This window comes from Nicotiana tabacum, chromosome 3 (assembly GCF_000715075.1).
Source record: "Nicotiana tabacum cultivar K326 chromosome 3, ASM71507v2, whole genome shotgun sequence".
In the NCBI taxonomy this organism is placed as follows: domain Eukaryota; kingdom Viridiplantae; phylum Streptophyta; class Magnoliopsida; order Solanales; family Solanaceae; genus Nicotiana; species Nicotiana tabacum.
Window position 1 is genome coordinate 185,172,761 of NC_134082.1, and position 16,791 is coordinate 185,189,551.

A 16,791-nucleotide genomic window follows, 5' to 3' on the forward strand; every position below is an offset into this window, starting at 1 on the left:
TAATCATCTATATGTGCTTTATAAAATCTCATGTCAAATCGATGACAAATATTACTTTTAAAAGTGAAGGATTATTGAATCCTTATTATTCTCGTTATCACAATGATGACGATTATAATTTCGTCTATTTTCACATCCATTGATACCTTCATGGTAATAATTTTGCCTTCTTTCAGATTTATCACATATTGTTATCACATTCTCTTAAGGGAATGAGAATTAAGCAAATTTAATGGGACGGGTTTTCACTTGTGCTCACGATCATACATGATTTTGATCATGGCAAGACATAGAAATTTTACCACTTCGAGTGGTTATAATTTCTTGCTAACTCCATTAGAGTTATAATCAAAATTTATTTTCTTTACTTGTATTTAAAACCAAATTATAGAATAAAAAAAGAAAAATACAATAAAATACTTACCTTAAATCCAGAAATTTAATCATGAAGGAAGTTCATGATACAATTGACAATCATTATGCTCAATCTCAAAGCTTCTACTCAATTGATTAGAGTCTCGTGCTGATAACGTGTTATGAGACAATAAAAGAAGAATAAGAGTATTGCAAAGAAAAGCAGGAAGAGAAAATTCTTATTTATTTGGAATGATTACAATAGAATAGGACCCACCTATTTATAGGGGAAAAGTGGTTTAACCACCAAATAACAAACCCTAAAATCTATTTAAATATAGACATTTACCTTAAATAGAATTCTATTTATAACACAAGTGAAATTATTTTGTGGTTGGTCTTGGTGTTATGTCCCCCTCCTCTGTATCGATAGTTTAACTAAAAAATAGTATGAGTGAGTAGAAGATATATAATGGAACATAATATATATATATATATATATATAAAAGCAAACAAAATATATGATATAATGTGTCCAAATCTTTTCACCTCCCATCCTTTTCGCCTTTATGTCGATTCAACCACAATTTTCCCTCTTTATTCACATCTTTCAAATCCTTGCACTCCAAGTGAAGGGAAGAAAACAAAAAAAAGAAAATCGGATTAAAAGATACACTTTTATCCATAATAACCTTCGGTTTCACCTCTTTCAGTTCCACTCCCATAGTCCCATTTTATTTATTTCCTCTTCATTTTTCATCATTCATTTCCTTCTTTTCCTCTTCTCTGCATATGGAATATATCCAGAAGCGTTTGAAACTCACAATATTTAAAACAAGTCTGTTCCATTTTCTCAGTTCCATTTGACTTTGCTTTTGTTCAAGATTCACCTTTTGCTTTGCCCCGTCAAAATATCACAATTGGGGACTGTATAAGAAATTAAAGGATGTATTGATCAGTTATCCAGGGTTACATTGGACAGTAAATTGTACCTCAGGACTAAAGAAAAATGCAAAAACTAGACTACAATAACCTAATTATAGCTTCACAAAATTTTCCGCTTATCCTATTTGGTATTCTACACCAGGAGAGGACGCCCGAAAAAGAAAAGAAAAGGTACCCTCAATTAGCTATGAAATCGTCAAAATTGAAGTGTCCTCCAGAAAACCCATTGGGCATAGCCATAACAACTTTACATCCCACCACAATTTTGCCTATCCAAATGTACGATGAAAAGGGAATTCAATGCATGTAAGAACTCCCCAAGTATGTGGCTTATGAAGTGGACCTCATTCCAAGCTCTAAGTTGGTTTTGAATCTCAGGGTCAGAAATCCCCGTGGAAAATCACAGGACATCCACACTTTACAGATTTGAACTGCTTGCAAAGGGTAGAGAATCCACCTAGCTGGCTCCCAAGAGGTGGATTCAATTGCTCTGTAAGTCCAGAGACTTGCTTCTGTTGTGGGAGTGCATCCGGATATAGTTGAGCTGGAACAGCAAGGAGAGCGATTCGTGGTAAAGATCCCAATTGGCTTCACACAAATCACAGTGACATACATTCCCATGTTTACAATCTCCATGCAGTTGATGTACAAGCGGAGGTCTTTATATACAGTTCATGGCATAGCAGAAGTGTTCTTTGGGAATCTACCAGAAGATGGTAGTCGCTGCATACCCCGAGAATACTCAGGTCTCAATCTTTTATTGGAGAATCCCTGCTGCAATGATCTGGATCAAAAAGCAACATTAAAATGCATGCAAAGAAACAATAACTGGTTTGCCTCAAACAAAGCCATGAAGAACGCAAATCCAAAACAAAGAAAACATAAATTAGGATCAGATGGCAGCAAAAAAACAAATAAGCAGAAGAATCTGTATATAACCACCCCCACCCCAAAAAAAAAAACCCCAAGACACAGTTTCATTTAGGTTCTCTCTGGGAGGCGACATAAGTAAATCGCCTTCCAAGTAGAGCAAAATACATTAGTCTAGGAAGAAAGTCAAATGGCAGAAATCACTTGCCTCGGAGAACCCTGACGCTTGTGAGAAAATTGACCCAGCTCTGACTTCAAAGCAACTAGAGCCCTTTCAGCAGCCTAGGGAGACAGATGTTCAGCCAAAAATTTTAAACCAAAGAGAAAAGGGATCAAAGAGGAACTAAAAATGTAAGCTCGACAATCTAAGGTACCTGTGCTTTAGCATCATCCCATGTTGAACCAATTCCCTTGCCAAATACTTGTCCATCTATTTCCACCTGTTATCACCAAGGGACACAAGTAACTAAGCAAAATGTCAGCAAGCTAAAAAAAGTATTAACATACATGGCAACTCCGCCATCTCAAGTGCATACTTGTTTCTTGTAACTATGAAAATCACTACTTTGCAAACAAAATTACAAACATATCTCCACCGACCATCTATGCATTTCTAATATCGACCATAATATTAGCAAACAATGCTTTCCAGAAACCTCGATATCAGATTTAACATTAAATATTATTTAACCTACAAAAGAGAGCACTGGACACAAAATTCTTCTGTTGGTGCAGGAATTTCAAGGCAACAACAATGAGGACAGTTTTCCAAGGCCAGACAAGAAAGGTGAATTTATGGTAAGATCCTATGTAGGAGCTTTCCCAGTAGAGAATGTACATGAACAGTTAGCCATGGAGAAATACTGGAAAACTAGTGCACAAGGTGGAATGTTTTTCTTGGTTGGCAGCGCATGAATGTTTGATTGACACACAACAAGTTGCATAAAAGTGGGCTAGTCAATATTCATCCACAACAGATGTTATCCATGTGAGAAGAATAGAGGAAAAACAGTCACATTGAAGTGCGACAGTTTCAAAAATGTCTTCAAGGTTAAATGAACAATGCCAAGACCAACCAAGAAGTAATTTGAATAGAATAACAGAAATGCTATATCTCATCAACTCCCTTCAGGATTAGCAGGGGATTGTCTCTTGAACTTCTGTTGTACATATTCAAGCAATCTCATAGTGATACCTCTAAATTAATAAAAATCTTTTCTATACTGATTATTAAATAGATAGATAAAACAGACACACACACACACACAGAGAACTAAATGCCAATGATAAAAGATGACCAAGATCCACTCCGCCAATGAAGCACAACGTCACAATTAGTGCAAAATCATAAATGGTACAACGCCTCTAAACCATGAGTAAACCAGATGTAAGGAAGAGTTCCTAAAACTACAGCTGCGCATGTTGTTTCGATCGAAAAGCAATAGCAAAGAAGAAAGAGAAGTAAATAAGCAACCTGGGCATATATTTCAGTTTTCCCAGGATTAGCTGAAAGTTGAGGCTGAGTTTGGAATGCCAAACCAAGTCCTTCAATCGCACACTGAAGAATCAAAATAATCAATGGCATAATCCAAGACCTCAAAGAAAAACTGAGGTAAATAGGGTACACTAAAATAGCAAACTTATAAAATCTTACCAGTTCTCTAAGGGAGGCAACTGAACCCACTGACTTCTTCAAGACCTCCAGCCTTGGATCCAACACTCTGGAAGGCTCTGATGCAAACGAATGTGACACACGATCCTCCTTGAGATATGATTGATACCCAAAAGGACTCATGTCGTCAACAAACCCATTATCACTTGCATTTGGAAACCTAAATCCATCCCCTGCTGTGGAACTGGGATCAGGTTTGAGACGTGACAAGTATTTGTCTGCAGATGCAATATGAAAAAAAGTAAGAAAGATCACACACATGGCAACATTAACATCTGACCACGAACATCAAAATCCCCAGATATTGCATATTGCCGGTTAATTTAAAAAAACTGCTCTGCACCAAGTGTCCCGTATTAAGACTAGTAGAGATGGGTATCATCACCAAGAGCAAAGATAATTCGTTATTCCCCCTTAACCCCAATCTTCCCCAACCACAAATCTTATGGCTAATTTATATTTATACCAAAAATAGGTCACATTAGATACCTATAATATCTCTCAAAGTTCCTTAAGACAAGGATTCAACAGCTAAAATCAACATTAAAAAGTCTGAGCAAAATGAAGTAATATGATCACTAGCTGTTCCACTAAAGAAAGAAACTTTCTTCTCTCTCTGGCCTTCTTTCGGGTAAGGGGCTGGTTAACTGACATCACTCACATCGTTCATAGAATATTCTACTGAAGCATTAGGCATACGTAACTAGAAGGATGACTTCTTGAAAGAAGGAAAAAGCAGCATCTATATACACTGCAAAGCCTTCTATCTTTTCTTTTCTTTTCTTTTTTTGGGGTCATTTTGGTTAGGAGGGAAAGGCGATGCGAGGCTCATTTACAAGTGATAAAGGTCACCATCAGCTGAAAATAAAGCATAAATGTCAGAGCTCGCATTGGAGTAACATATGCTTGTAGCTACCCCGGGGGGGAATACGTGTAATAGCCCCGAACAACTTAGTAAATTAGTAGGAAAAATCGAACTCTGTGGCGCGGCGGCATGAAATCCTTTTAGCATGACTCTTTTTATTCCCACCAGGCTTTTCAAGCTTTTTCTTTTTTTCTTTTTCTTTTTTGATAAGGTCCACCAGGGCTCTTCAAGCTTATTCTCAATGTTCAAATAATATTCCCATTAGACCAAACAGAATTCACAAAGCAAAATGTCACTGTTAAGAGGCATCATTTACTGAGGAATCCCTTAGAGAACTTCAAATTCAGCACAAAATGAAAAACCCCAACCCTCTCTGAAGACTGCACAAGAATACTCATACTTCCCAGCAACAATGACATCAGTTCAGAACTTTACTCTATCACCATGTTTGCTCAAAGTACCCTCCATGACCATGGAAATACATATTTGGTCACAGCTAATACAAAAAGATGTGATCTAATTGCAGTAAAGCCATCTGCAAATGCCGAATCATTCCCTACTGTCAATTGTGACAGACAACACAACTTACCTGCCAGATTCATAAGAGATTCCTCAGCAGCCTGACGCTGTGCTTCCCTTCTCGTCCGGCCAATTCCTTCTCCAATTTTTTCTCCAGCAAACCACACCTACACAAGCAATACAAACCACGATTCACTAAGATGGCTAGACCTCAGTAAAAAGAAAGTAGAAAATCAGGAAGGAAGCTCATCTTAACAAAGCTGATGACGAGCAATTACGAGCACATCAATTTTTGACGTTCATGCTACTGAAACATGGCATTACAAAGCTCACCAGAGACACAAGCAAGATCCATAGGAACTTGCAGATTGTGCTCCATGCTCCATTAAGTAAAAGTGAGACATAAAGCTCATTGGAATAGTGGAATGCGGATATAAATGCTCCAACATACCTCCACAGAAAACTGCAGTTCTGGACTTGAAAGCAAACCTGACTTGAATTCCACCTACAAGTATTTGTCATAAGCATTCAGAGACCTCACAAAGAGGAGGGAGGAAACTATATTATAGTGCTGCATGATGATTGGGCATAGGGGAGAGAGTACCTTTGCTCCACACTTGAATGCAATATCCTGTAAAGCTCCAGCAGGTGTTTCTAAATATGGATCATAATGTCCAGGTTCAAGGTCAAGATCCCTGCTGCTGGAAGATGACCGACCCAAGGAGACTTCCTCGCCTGTGAAACTAGAATTTGTGAACACAACATGATGTTCTGGACATAGATTTAGCTTATTTCATGACTTTCGTCCAATGACATTCACTCATTACAGTAGTAGTATCAAAAACCTGTTTGTTATCTTGTTTTTTCTTCCAAATTTCATGTGTACTTTATTAGAACAAAGTGCAGTTAATTAGGCTGTACGCATAAAACACTTCTATTTAGATCAGCACGAATGATAATATCTCATCACCTATTCATGGGCAGAAAAACGCATGCAAATACGCACTCCTATAAACCAAATCACATTTCCCTTTTATACAAGAAGAACTTTTTTTTTTTTGGGGGGTGGGGGGTGGAGGAGGTTAAACCAAAGCACTAAGCACGAGCCCGGACTGCTTAGTTTTGTGTCTCTGGATGTTATAGGAGGTCCATACCCCACAAACTTTGTAATTTCTTGTAAAATAGCCAGTCACTTGTCAGTTAGCTGTTTCCACTTCTGAGCTCTGAGAAGGATTATTGCATTAAAGCATCTATTATGGTGAATTTCCAGTACTTGACAGGCTTTCGGATAGCAACTTAAAAACTAAGAAATAATATTGGTCAATCAGACACTGTCCAAGTTAAAGTGTCAAAACGGTTAGGAAAGATTTTACAGGATGGTGATCTCAAGCATGGTTCATGAGTATACCTGGCATTGAATGAAAACTAGGTTGTGACTGAGAAAATCTCATCCTGTCATCCCGAGGGATTACCTGGAAAAGGAACGCAAACAAACCACAGGTCGTCCATAAGTTCCTCATAAATGAATTTTCAAAGCTGTTGCCGTAAACAAATAGATGATTTACCTCTTTTGGCAGCCTCTGGCTTTCAAAAAGAACTCTATCAGATGGGACAGAGGTCTCCATTTTGGGAAGAAAAGGTGGATGAGGAGGCCGATTCTTGTTAATATGCATAGACTCTGAATTTAAAGGAAATTCCTTGGGAGGCAAGGCTCGATTAAGTTGTCTAGGGCTCATCTCTTCCTCCACTGGAAACCAACCGTGCGGCTGCACCCGAGGTGGTACAGACACTTGTAATGGAGTCCCCATAGGAAACTGTGGTTCACTTGATACTTGGTCTCTCGTGTCTTGACCATGTTGCAATATAAGCAGTCTCCTCCTTGTATCAGGATCTAGTTCAGATTCTGGTACCTCGCCCTCTTCCCTAGCAGGAGAACTTTGCAAGCTTGTGTCCTGAGGACTTAATTGAGTCACTGATGATTTAAGAACAGAAGTGACTTGAGGGAGATGCTGAGCAGGAAAAGGCACCACTGGCGCTTGAATTGTCGATTGTGAAATAGCAGGTGGGACGGGATACTGGAGAGCTGGTGCAATTCTTGGATCCGAATTTGTCATTTGAGAAGGAACACTGGTTGAAGCCAACATTGCTTCCTAAAAGGTCAAGATAACTAAATATTACGCCACAGCATTCGACACAAAGAAAACAGGAGTTCCACTACATGCCAGAAGCAATGATAAACTGTAGAAGCGAAAATTAAAAATAGGGAACAGAAAAAGCACATCCATTGCTTATGAACCTCATGAAAAGTATGAATACAAATTCTCAAACTGAATAAAAGCACTCAGCCATTACAATGTTGTACCTTTAGTCTCCTTTCAACCTCAGTATCAGCCATGCCATCAAATCCAAGTGAATCTTTACTCCCATTTACAGCCGAAGGATCATCCTGACCAGCAAATAACAGATCCTCTCATACATAGTTCATAAACATTTAATTAAAGACGGTGGGAAATTTCATCATCCATATTGGAGATAACCATGAAAAGCTAAGATCTGTTATTGGAGAGAAATGGAAATCTTTAGATTTCATTCTCACAAACCTCCGAAATCAAATAGTTGCTAACATCTGGAGCAGAAGGAACTTGCTTAATGTCATCTTCATAAGCAACTTCAGATATTCGTTGTAATAGGCCCTCATCGAAATCTCTGCACAAAGTCAGGGGAATCAAGTGAAACTCATCAAGGTGCAAATGCAATCAGATTTTAAAAAAAAAAAAAAAAAAACAGAGAGAAAACCAAATCTAAATACAATCAGATAAAATAAGTTGGACAAAAAAGGTCACTGGCACCAGCTTATCTCTAGAGTCTCTTAAAATACAACAACAACAACAACAACAACAACCAGAAACCCAGTTTAATCCCATAAGTGGGACTAGAGTCTCTTAAAATCTTACTTGAAAAAACCACCTCTGACATTGCAGGCTACATTTCTGGCAACACAAAGGACAGGAACAGAATTGTTGCCCTACAGTCAAATTGTTCAAGTGCTTCAGAATGTTAACATAATTTAGCTCAACACCTCAACAAAACACTAGAAAAATGCAGTACATACTTCAGCTTGAGGGGAAAAATACGGAGCAAATGCAGGAACAACGTGCACTCGTGGTTGATCCTTCTCATCCCACACTTTCAAGCGATCATCAATCACCAATGCCATCTTAGGATGACAATTTCCATCTTGGAATACATTGAACAAAGATTTCCTCAAACCTACAGCATATTCATGAGCAATCAGTGATTAGAGAAAGAAAAAGAATGATGGCCCTGGTGAAAGCTAGGTAGTTTAGAAACTTGCCAGATTTAACACAGACAATACGATCCAAGAGCTCTTTTGAGTTAATCAAGTTTGAATCTGGGTCAAGAAGCCTCCACATTTCTAAAGCATAATCTCTTTCAGCCATTGTGCATACATAAACTTCAAAGCGCTTCCGACCCCTTGCAGTCAGATAGCTTCGGAGATCCTCCCAAGCAGGTCTCAATCTCACAAGAACACTAGTATCGCGGATCTGCCACGATACAGATTTCGTTATGGATCCCAAAAAAAAAGGAAGATAAAGCTTCACGCACTGAAACAGTTAAATGCAAAAGAAGAAGGGGGAAGAGAAATAGACAGTCCCATCTCTGGACCCCTTTCAGTGTTGAAGGTAGGATTTACAACTGACTTGTATTCCTCATCTAGTAGTCTCAGCGGACCATAGATGGCACAATTAACAAAACAAGGATAAGAAGGTACTAAGATGATGGAATACAAAATACACATACCATTGGATTAATACGAGTAAGAATAATGTTTCTATCTTGCAACCTAATCAGGGGTCTGACGATAGGTTGGTGATTATCAGACAACGCTGGGAAAACCTCAGACTGAGATTTGATCACCTTTCCATTGTCAATAACCTGATCATTTTCGGCATACTGCTTCAAAAAAATCTTATCCTCCTGATAACGCTTGACCTCAGCCAGCATAGCAGAGGCACGCTGCGGATCTGACTCTGAATTTATTTTTCGTAGCAAGGCCTCTATTCTATCCTCAAATGAACGCATTGTATTCGCAACTATGAGTGTCTCATCAAGATCAAACACAATGCCAAGACATCTAAGGTTTAGCATTGTTAAACAAGAATTGTAAAGCCCCGATGCAACCTTAAATCCCCAAAAGCAAGGACACTGTCCGCCAAAATTCTTAGACTGCATGGCAACTAAATGAAGCTCCTCTCTTCCAAGTGACACTACTGCAGTCTGCATAAACAGAAAGTATGAAGTAATAATTTTGATAAGCAAGAAGATATTTAAATGGGAAAGAGAAAGAGCCCAAATAAATACCAGATATAAAAGGAAAGATGTCTCAGGAAACCTAAGCCACAAAAGGCACATTCACAGAAGACATGGAAGATGCATTTGTGACGACGGTTGCAGCATGTTTATCCATTTGCAACATTTACAGGAGACTTTCAACATAGACTTTTTTATGTTCAGCATATTCGTAAAAGAACTTCACATACTATTCGAGTTTTCGCTTAAATATAGACCCCTTTAGCAAGACCCCAGCTTAGTATTTTTAAAAAAGATAAAATCAGGAACAAAAATAATCTCCCTTAGATTCAGTAGCTCTTTAATGAAACTTCAGCTTGTCCAGTAATATAAGAACAGATTGTGCCTTAATTAAAATCCTACAATAAAGCCCTATCCCATCAACCAACCCTTTTCTCAACTTCACACTGCATGACTGCAATCAATAGACATCAAAAGGCTTAGCCTTGCACTACCCCATGTAGGTCTCAAATTTGATACAAAGCTGCAAAGGGAGTTCTGCAAAAGTCCAAATTTCAAGAAAAACTGCAAAAGGGTACATGCCAAATTAGCATCTCCCTCACAACAATTTTGGTCATAGTCCATATTATCCATAGTCCAGTTCTTACAATTAGGATTTTGATTTTTTAATATGAATGATCAAGAATTTAATTCCTCGTTTTAAAATTTTGTTCTAGGATTTTTTTTTAAACCATAATTAGTCAGTCTTGGAAATGATTCAAGTTCAATCAGGTTTTCTTTTTCCTTTATAACCATCTCAAGTTCAAGTTTTCAAGTTGAATTTGGTACACTGGCAATCAGCAATGGGTTTATACCTTGTTATCTCTGAGACAAGTGGAGTGCAAAAGAAAGAGCGGCGAGTCTTGGGACAGCGACTTTGATTTTGTTGGTTCCAATTTGAAGCTTATTCCATTTCCAGTAGTAGATGATGAAGTAATTGTGTGTAGTACTGCCAGTGGTGGACACCTCTCACTTGGTGGCGAATAGTGAGAGATCCTTATTACCTTCTCTCCCCATACGACACCGTTTTCACCACCATACAACAATTCCAGTTCTCCCACCACTCTTTCTCCTTCATACAATACCACCACCGATTTATACATTTTTCTTTTTCCTTTTTTTTTCTCTGGAATCACAAAAAATAAAAATATAAATCAATTTGTATCCTTTCAGTTTCTCATCATCTTCGATAGATCTTTGAAATTATGCTTTAAATCCAAGAAAAAAAAGTCAAATCATGTCAAATCAACTAATCAAACGTCATCATTTTTCAAGTTTCAGTCAGATTATCCCAGATTTACCCAAAGAATACCAAAAGAAAGTGAATTTTAGGGTTTTTATAGAAGATGATGACGGTAACGATGGTGATGAAGAAGAATTAAAATCCAGAATTCTTTGTTGTCGTTGTTGTTTTCAGTATAGAGAATTAAGAGAAGATTAAAGCTAGGGTTTAGATGATTTCTTGATAGTAGTTGTAGTTGTAGTTGTAGTACGGCGATGAAGATGACGACGCGGTGGCTCTCAATTGTTGTGAAACCCTAGATCCACAGAGAGTGAAAGGTCAATTTTGTACACGCTCTCTCTCTCCTCTCTCTCTTCCTCTTCCACATGTAGATGTCTATGTTGTTGATATAAATAGATAAAAAGAAGAAGAAAAAACGAAATTCGGTGTTAATTAGATATTCTTTCTTGAATTCGGGAAAAGGAAAATTACCTAAGATCCTTTGTTGATAAAAATTACTCCCTAAATTTTTTTTTTACTATAGCAGATAAGCACTTCGGTTACGTCACGTATATAGGGTGGAAAAGGAAGTACACTAATTAAAACAAAACGCACCCATTGGTACCTGAACCCATTTATAGGAAAAAGTAAATAAGGTAGATTGCTTGGTATGTATTTGTTGTATTTTAGATATTCCAAGTGTCAAATCTGTTTTAATTGGTACTTGTTGTTCACATTAAATGTAAATAAATACTTACTGTGGTCTATTTGAAGTGATTTTTATATATTTTTACACATAATAAGAAATTTATTTTTTAACATTAATTAATAATGTAATTGACCATATTAATTTTAATTTGTTCATTGAAATACAATAAATATTCCTAACTTTTTACTCCAAAGCAACTTTGGAAAAAAAAAAGTTAATTCTTTCTTGTATTTGGAAAAATCAAATATTATAGACTACAAAAAAAGGCAAAAAAATCACTTAAAATGGACCGGAGAGAATATCATATAAGTAGTGGAACATTTCTCAAATATTTTTTAATATTGAACTCCTTGTCATCTGAATCCACATTCTTAGAAAAAATGGTTGAATTTTTTTCGAAAAACTACGGAGTATAGTCGCTCCCAAAAATAATAACCGATAAAATATATTATTTTATATATTAATGTATAATATCTATATATTTTTATAAATTTAGCTAGCAAATATAATTATTTTTGAATGAATGGTCGAATGTGTAACTTGCCCCATTTTTTGCTGGCCAGTCAATTTTTTCTAAAACTACTTTTACAAATATATTATTTCACTTTTCCAAGTTATTCAACCCTAATTTTATCTCATTCCAACCAAAAAAAAAGGTTTAATTTATCATCAAGCATAAATTTAATATTTCACTTAAATATGGACTGAAATTACTACTTACCATTAACATGAAGAAATATCATGATTCCATCCAATAGTCCATAAATATAGAGAAATGTATCTACGTAATACATGAAGCTAAAGTTAGAAGTGCAATAAATATTACTTTTTGTGATAAATATCTGGCTTATTGCGAAACCTCTCTATAACAGTTTTATTTATTTTAAATTTTTTTGGATATTATAGCGAAGTGTTGTCATATAGAACATATATTATAACATAGCACGAAAAATCGGTTTCACAAAAAACTTAACTTTTATAGTGAATGATTATTATATAACGATGCTGTTATAGAGAGGTCTGACTGTATTTGGGTTACTGATAAAGGGATGGTACATGGAACGCTTATATCATTCTTGAGTTTCGAATACTTAATGTAAATAACTCTCTCAAACTTATTAATTCATTTTGCTCGAGTTACATTTTTGTAGTACTCTTTGTATATTGACCAATAATATGACTACTTATATTTCTATTTCATTTTAGGAATTGTAACACAGTTCACCACCTAATGTCTTAAATTTTCATAACTCTGAAGCATTATTATTTGATTAAAATAAAGTTGAGTGTTTTCATTATTCTGGCACCAGAATAATAATCACCAGCATAATTATTTTTCGCTTGGCATACAAAATAATCTCCCATATCCTAATATTCAATTGTGACATGTTGTCTCAACCATTGTCATGATCCCTCATATGATGATATATTCTTATACAATTTATAAAAATTCGAGTCATTTAAATTCTCATTCACTCGCATTACCTTATTGGTTTTGTTTGTTGGACGGTTACAATGAGTATTTGAACTAATTAAATCAAGAAGGACTAAAAAATATAAAATGTTGGTGTAGACAATTAAAATTTTATTGAATTTAAATCCATAATAAAATTTGGATTTAATCTCAATTAAATATATTTTAGGCCAAATAAATATTATGGGCTAATATAATTGGATTAGTTATGTAAATCCAATAAGTATAGGTTAAATAAAGAAGTCCAAATTTAAGGCTAGCCCATTTGATTGGGCTACAAGTAATGAGCCTGCTTCATTAAGCCCAAGATGTCATCTTCCTAGAGGCCCAGTTTGGTGCCACGTGTCAAGTGACGTGGCGCGCCAAGTCAAACGGAAGAGCCAATAGGATCATGTCATATGTCAAAATGACAAGGCATGACAAGTCACACTAAAAGGCCAATGAAATCACGTCAAGTGTGCAAGTGACATGTTCTGGCCAATCAAATACGGCCTTATCACACTTCAATTTGATTGGTCGGAAAGAGTTTGTTCTTATCATAACTCTTCCCTCCCACAACTATAAATAGGAGTCTTCGTAACTCAGAAAAGACACCAGAAGTTATAACAAGAAGTAAGAAAGAGCTCGTGGATCAAACGCTGCAAATTCCTCCACAAGTTTCAGGCTTCAAGTTCAAGTTCAAGAAATCAAGTGCAAGTCCAAAAACGAAGAACAAATCAAGGTCAAGTTCAAGCAATCAAGTTCAAGCTCAAGAACAAGATTATCGTTCGAGAAAACAAATACATATTCAAGATCAAGCTCAAAGGCCCTTGAATTTATTTACTATTGAAAAGAAGAATCAGAGGATTCATAGAGATTGTAACACTCAAATATTCGAAATAAAATACTACGATTGTTGTGATATTATTCGGTCTTGATTTTATTTTCTCGACGCAAACTTATTGTCTACAAATTCTGGCATGCCCAGTGGGACAATCTCTACCTCTCATCTCAACTTTTCAATTACCAAAGTTCAAGAATATTGAAATGGCTTCGAAGAAAATCAACTCCAAATCAACATCCACCAAGGCTGCTAACTCCAGGTTCTATGCTGATGTGGAAAGCATCCTCGATGTCACCTTTAGAAGCTTCGGACCAGTTACGAGGAGCAAAGCAAGCTCTTTAGGACAACAAGCACCCCAAGTGTCGTCCGCATCAACCCCTGTTTTCGGATCTTCATCCTCAAAAGGAGCAAGATTTTCCACAAATGCATCTGAAGGAGGAAGCGATGTTGCTGAAAAGATCAAGAAAACTCTTGCTCTGCTTGACCTCTCCGGCTCCAAGCACTCTACTGTGAAGGAAGATGATGATGCTTCAAGCGATGGATCCTCCCCACTTACACCACATAGCGTGACCCAGTCAAGGATCAATCTGTGTGAAAATCCATGCTATGCTCCGTCATCGATGACAATCATGCAAGCCATGGTGACAAACACTTCATCTATGAAGGAGCAGTTGGAAAACTTGATGGAAGCAATCACTGGCTTGACAAAATGCATGCAAAATCAAGAGGCTAGAATTGACAAGCTAACAGACAGGGTGGGAATCTTGATGGAAGAAGAATCTACCCATGCACCCGGCAAGCTCCCAGAAGTTCTAGAGAGTGACTCTCCCCAAGACAAGCAGCATCCACTAAGGCTATCCCTGTCTCATCTGAAGGGATGATTCCAATCGATCAACTGAAGGAGTTCATCGAAGGAACCATTAAGAACAAATATGAAGTTGCTGCCAAATCCTCCCTTACATATGCAAAGTCGTACACTACAAGGGTCGATATGTTGAAGATGCCTGCTGGCTATCAACCTCCGAAGTTTCAACAGTTTGATGGTAAAGGTAACCCAAAGCAACATATTGCGCACTTCGTTGAGACGTGCAACAATGCTGGGACTTATAGAGATTACCTCGTCAAGCAGTTTGTTCGCTCGCTAAAAGGAAATGCTTTTGACTGGTACACGGACCTCGAGGCTGGATCTATCGACAGTTGGGATCAACTAGAGCAAGAGTTCCTCAATCGTTTTTATAGCACAAGACGCACGGTGAGTATGATAGAGCTCACAAATACTCGTCAACGAAAGGGGGAACCGGTTATCGACTTTATCAATCGTTGGAGGAATGCAAGCCTCAACTGCAAAGACAGGCTTAGTGAAGCTTCAGGCATAGAGATGTGCATCCAAGGCATGCATTGGGGATTGCGCTACATTTTGTAAGGTATCAAGCCTAGCACATTTGAAGAACTTGCAACTCGTGCCCATGACATGGAATTAAGCATGACTTCCGCTGGAAATGAAAGGCTACCCATCTATGAACCTCGCAAAGTGAATGACAAGCAAGAAGTCAGGAAGTGGGGCAAGTTCGTACCCAAGTCTGAAAGCAAAGAAGCTATGAATGTCAATACGTCACTTGTGAAGTTCACGACGAAGGAGAGCAAGAAGCAGAGTATGAAATCCACTTCGTTTCAAGATAAGCCAAGTGGGAAGTTGACTCTAAAAGAAATGCAGGAAAAAGAGTACCCATTCTTGGATTCTGATGTGCCAGCCATTTTCGAAGAACTCCTCGAGTTAAATCTCATTGAGCTTCCGGAGATGAAGCGACCAAATGAAGCTGGGAAAACAAATGACCCGAACTACTGCAAATATCACCGACTTGTAAGCCACCCTCTGGAGAAGTGCTTTGTCTTCAAGGATAAAGTCATGGACTTGGCTCGCGAAAAGAAGATCGTGCTTGAAGATGAGAAAGCAAGCGCAAACCAAGTCTCTATCACCTTTGGCTCACTCAGTCTGGATGACTTATGTGGTTTTAAAGAAAGTAAAGATGAAGAATTACTGGAGAGCGACAAAGCTGAAGTCAATCAACCTAATGAGGTTGGACATTGGTGACTCGTCGTAGGCACCACAAAAGGAGCCCTAAAAAATCAATAGAACAACCAACAAGGAAGATGATGGTAAAAAGAGCAATGAAAAAGAATCCAGTTAGGCATTTGAAGAAAACAAAAATGGAGATGCACCATCCTTAAAAGCCAATAAATCCAGTGACCTTGGAGAAGTTTTTACCAAGTTGGTTCCGCACGAAGATTTCCCATGAGGGCATTGATGCCTCTTGTTGCCATGCTGACAAAGGAGAAGAAAAGATTGATGACCTACCGTTGGCACCACCTTCAGAAAAGCCCATTGAGTCCACTCCTTAAGAAGTTAATGTTTGTGAGGAAAAAGTCACGTTCACAAATGACGATATTTTGCTAGGTGACATTCCTCATAACCGCCCATTGTACCTGGTTGGCTATGTGCGCGATGAAAGGGTAAATCGAATTTCGGTTGATGGAGGATCCTCAGTGAACATTTTGCCAATCCATACTGTGAAAGAACTTGGTATTCCCATGAACGAACTCTTAGAAAGTCGTGTGATGATCCAAGGATTCAACCAAGGGGGAAAAGAGCCATAGGCGCGATCAGGCTGGGAATCACTATTGAAGATATGCGATCAAGTGCATGGATGCATGTGATCGACGCGAAGACTTCATACAATGTTTTGCTTGGGAGGCCTTGGATACATGAGAATAAAGTTGTTCCATCTACCTACCATCAATGTTTGAAATACTACGAGGGTAAAGTCGAGAAGACGGTAGTTGTTGATGATGAGCCATTCACCGAGGCTGAGTCACACTTCGCCGATGCAAAGTTCTATTTGAAGAACCGCATTGTGAAGGAGCTGAAAGTTGATGATGGTATGAAAAGCAAGAATGACGAACCCATAA

The 16,791-nt window shown here is 37.7% G+C and overlaps 1 protein-coding gene across 2 annotated transcripts; it reads right to left on the reverse strand.

Annotated features, from left to right (window-relative positions):
• Positions 1 to 1,286: 1,286 nt before the first annotated feature.
• On the reverse strand, positions 1,287 to 11,228 carry LOC107812197 (RNA polymerase II C-terminal domain phosphatase-like 1). Of its 2 annotated transcripts, XM_016637245.2 has the most exons (18): positions 11,090 to 11,228; positions 10,412 to 10,722; positions 9,048 to 9,524; positions 8,581 to 8,791; positions 8,338 to 8,495; positions 8,180 to 8,250; positions 7,826 to 7,931; positions 7,588 to 7,671; positions 6,791 to 7,375; positions 6,634 to 6,697; positions 5,830 to 5,960; positions 5,677 to 5,730; positions 5,296 to 5,392; positions 3,824 to 4,059; positions 3,644 to 3,727; positions 2,544 to 2,609; positions 2,378 to 2,451; positions 1,287 to 2,083 (listed from the first exon to the last, which is right to left on the reverse strand). In XM_016637245.2, exons 2-18 carry the CDS (start codon positions 10,697 to 10,699, stop codon positions 1,972 to 1,974), a joined length of 2,898 nt encoding a protein of 965 aa, XP_016492731.1. In that variant the 5' UTR covers positions 10,700 to 10,722; positions 11,090 to 11,228; the 3' UTR covers positions 1,287 to 1,971. The 2 variants fall into 2 exon arrangements, with proteins under 2 accessions (XP_016492731.1, XP_075106396.1); XM_075250295.1 differs by lacking the exon at positions 3,644 to 3,727 and having other exon boundaries at positions 10,412 to 11,212.
• Positions 11,229 to 16,791: the final 5,563 nt, after the last annotated feature.

Coding starts and splice junctions, on each gene's coding strand:
- LOC107812197 (XM_016637245.2), bottom strand. CDS start 10,699: ATGTATAAATCGGTGGTGGTATTGTATGAAGGAGAAAGAGTGGTGGGA. Junction 9,525..10,411: donor CTTGTCTCAGAGATAACAAG/GTATAAACCCAT, acceptor CTGTTTATGCAG/ACTGCAGTAGTGTCACTTGG. Junction 5,961..6,633: donor TAGTTTTCATTCAATGCCAG/GTATACTCATGA, acceptor CTAGTTTCACAG/GCGAGGAAGTCTCCTTGGGT.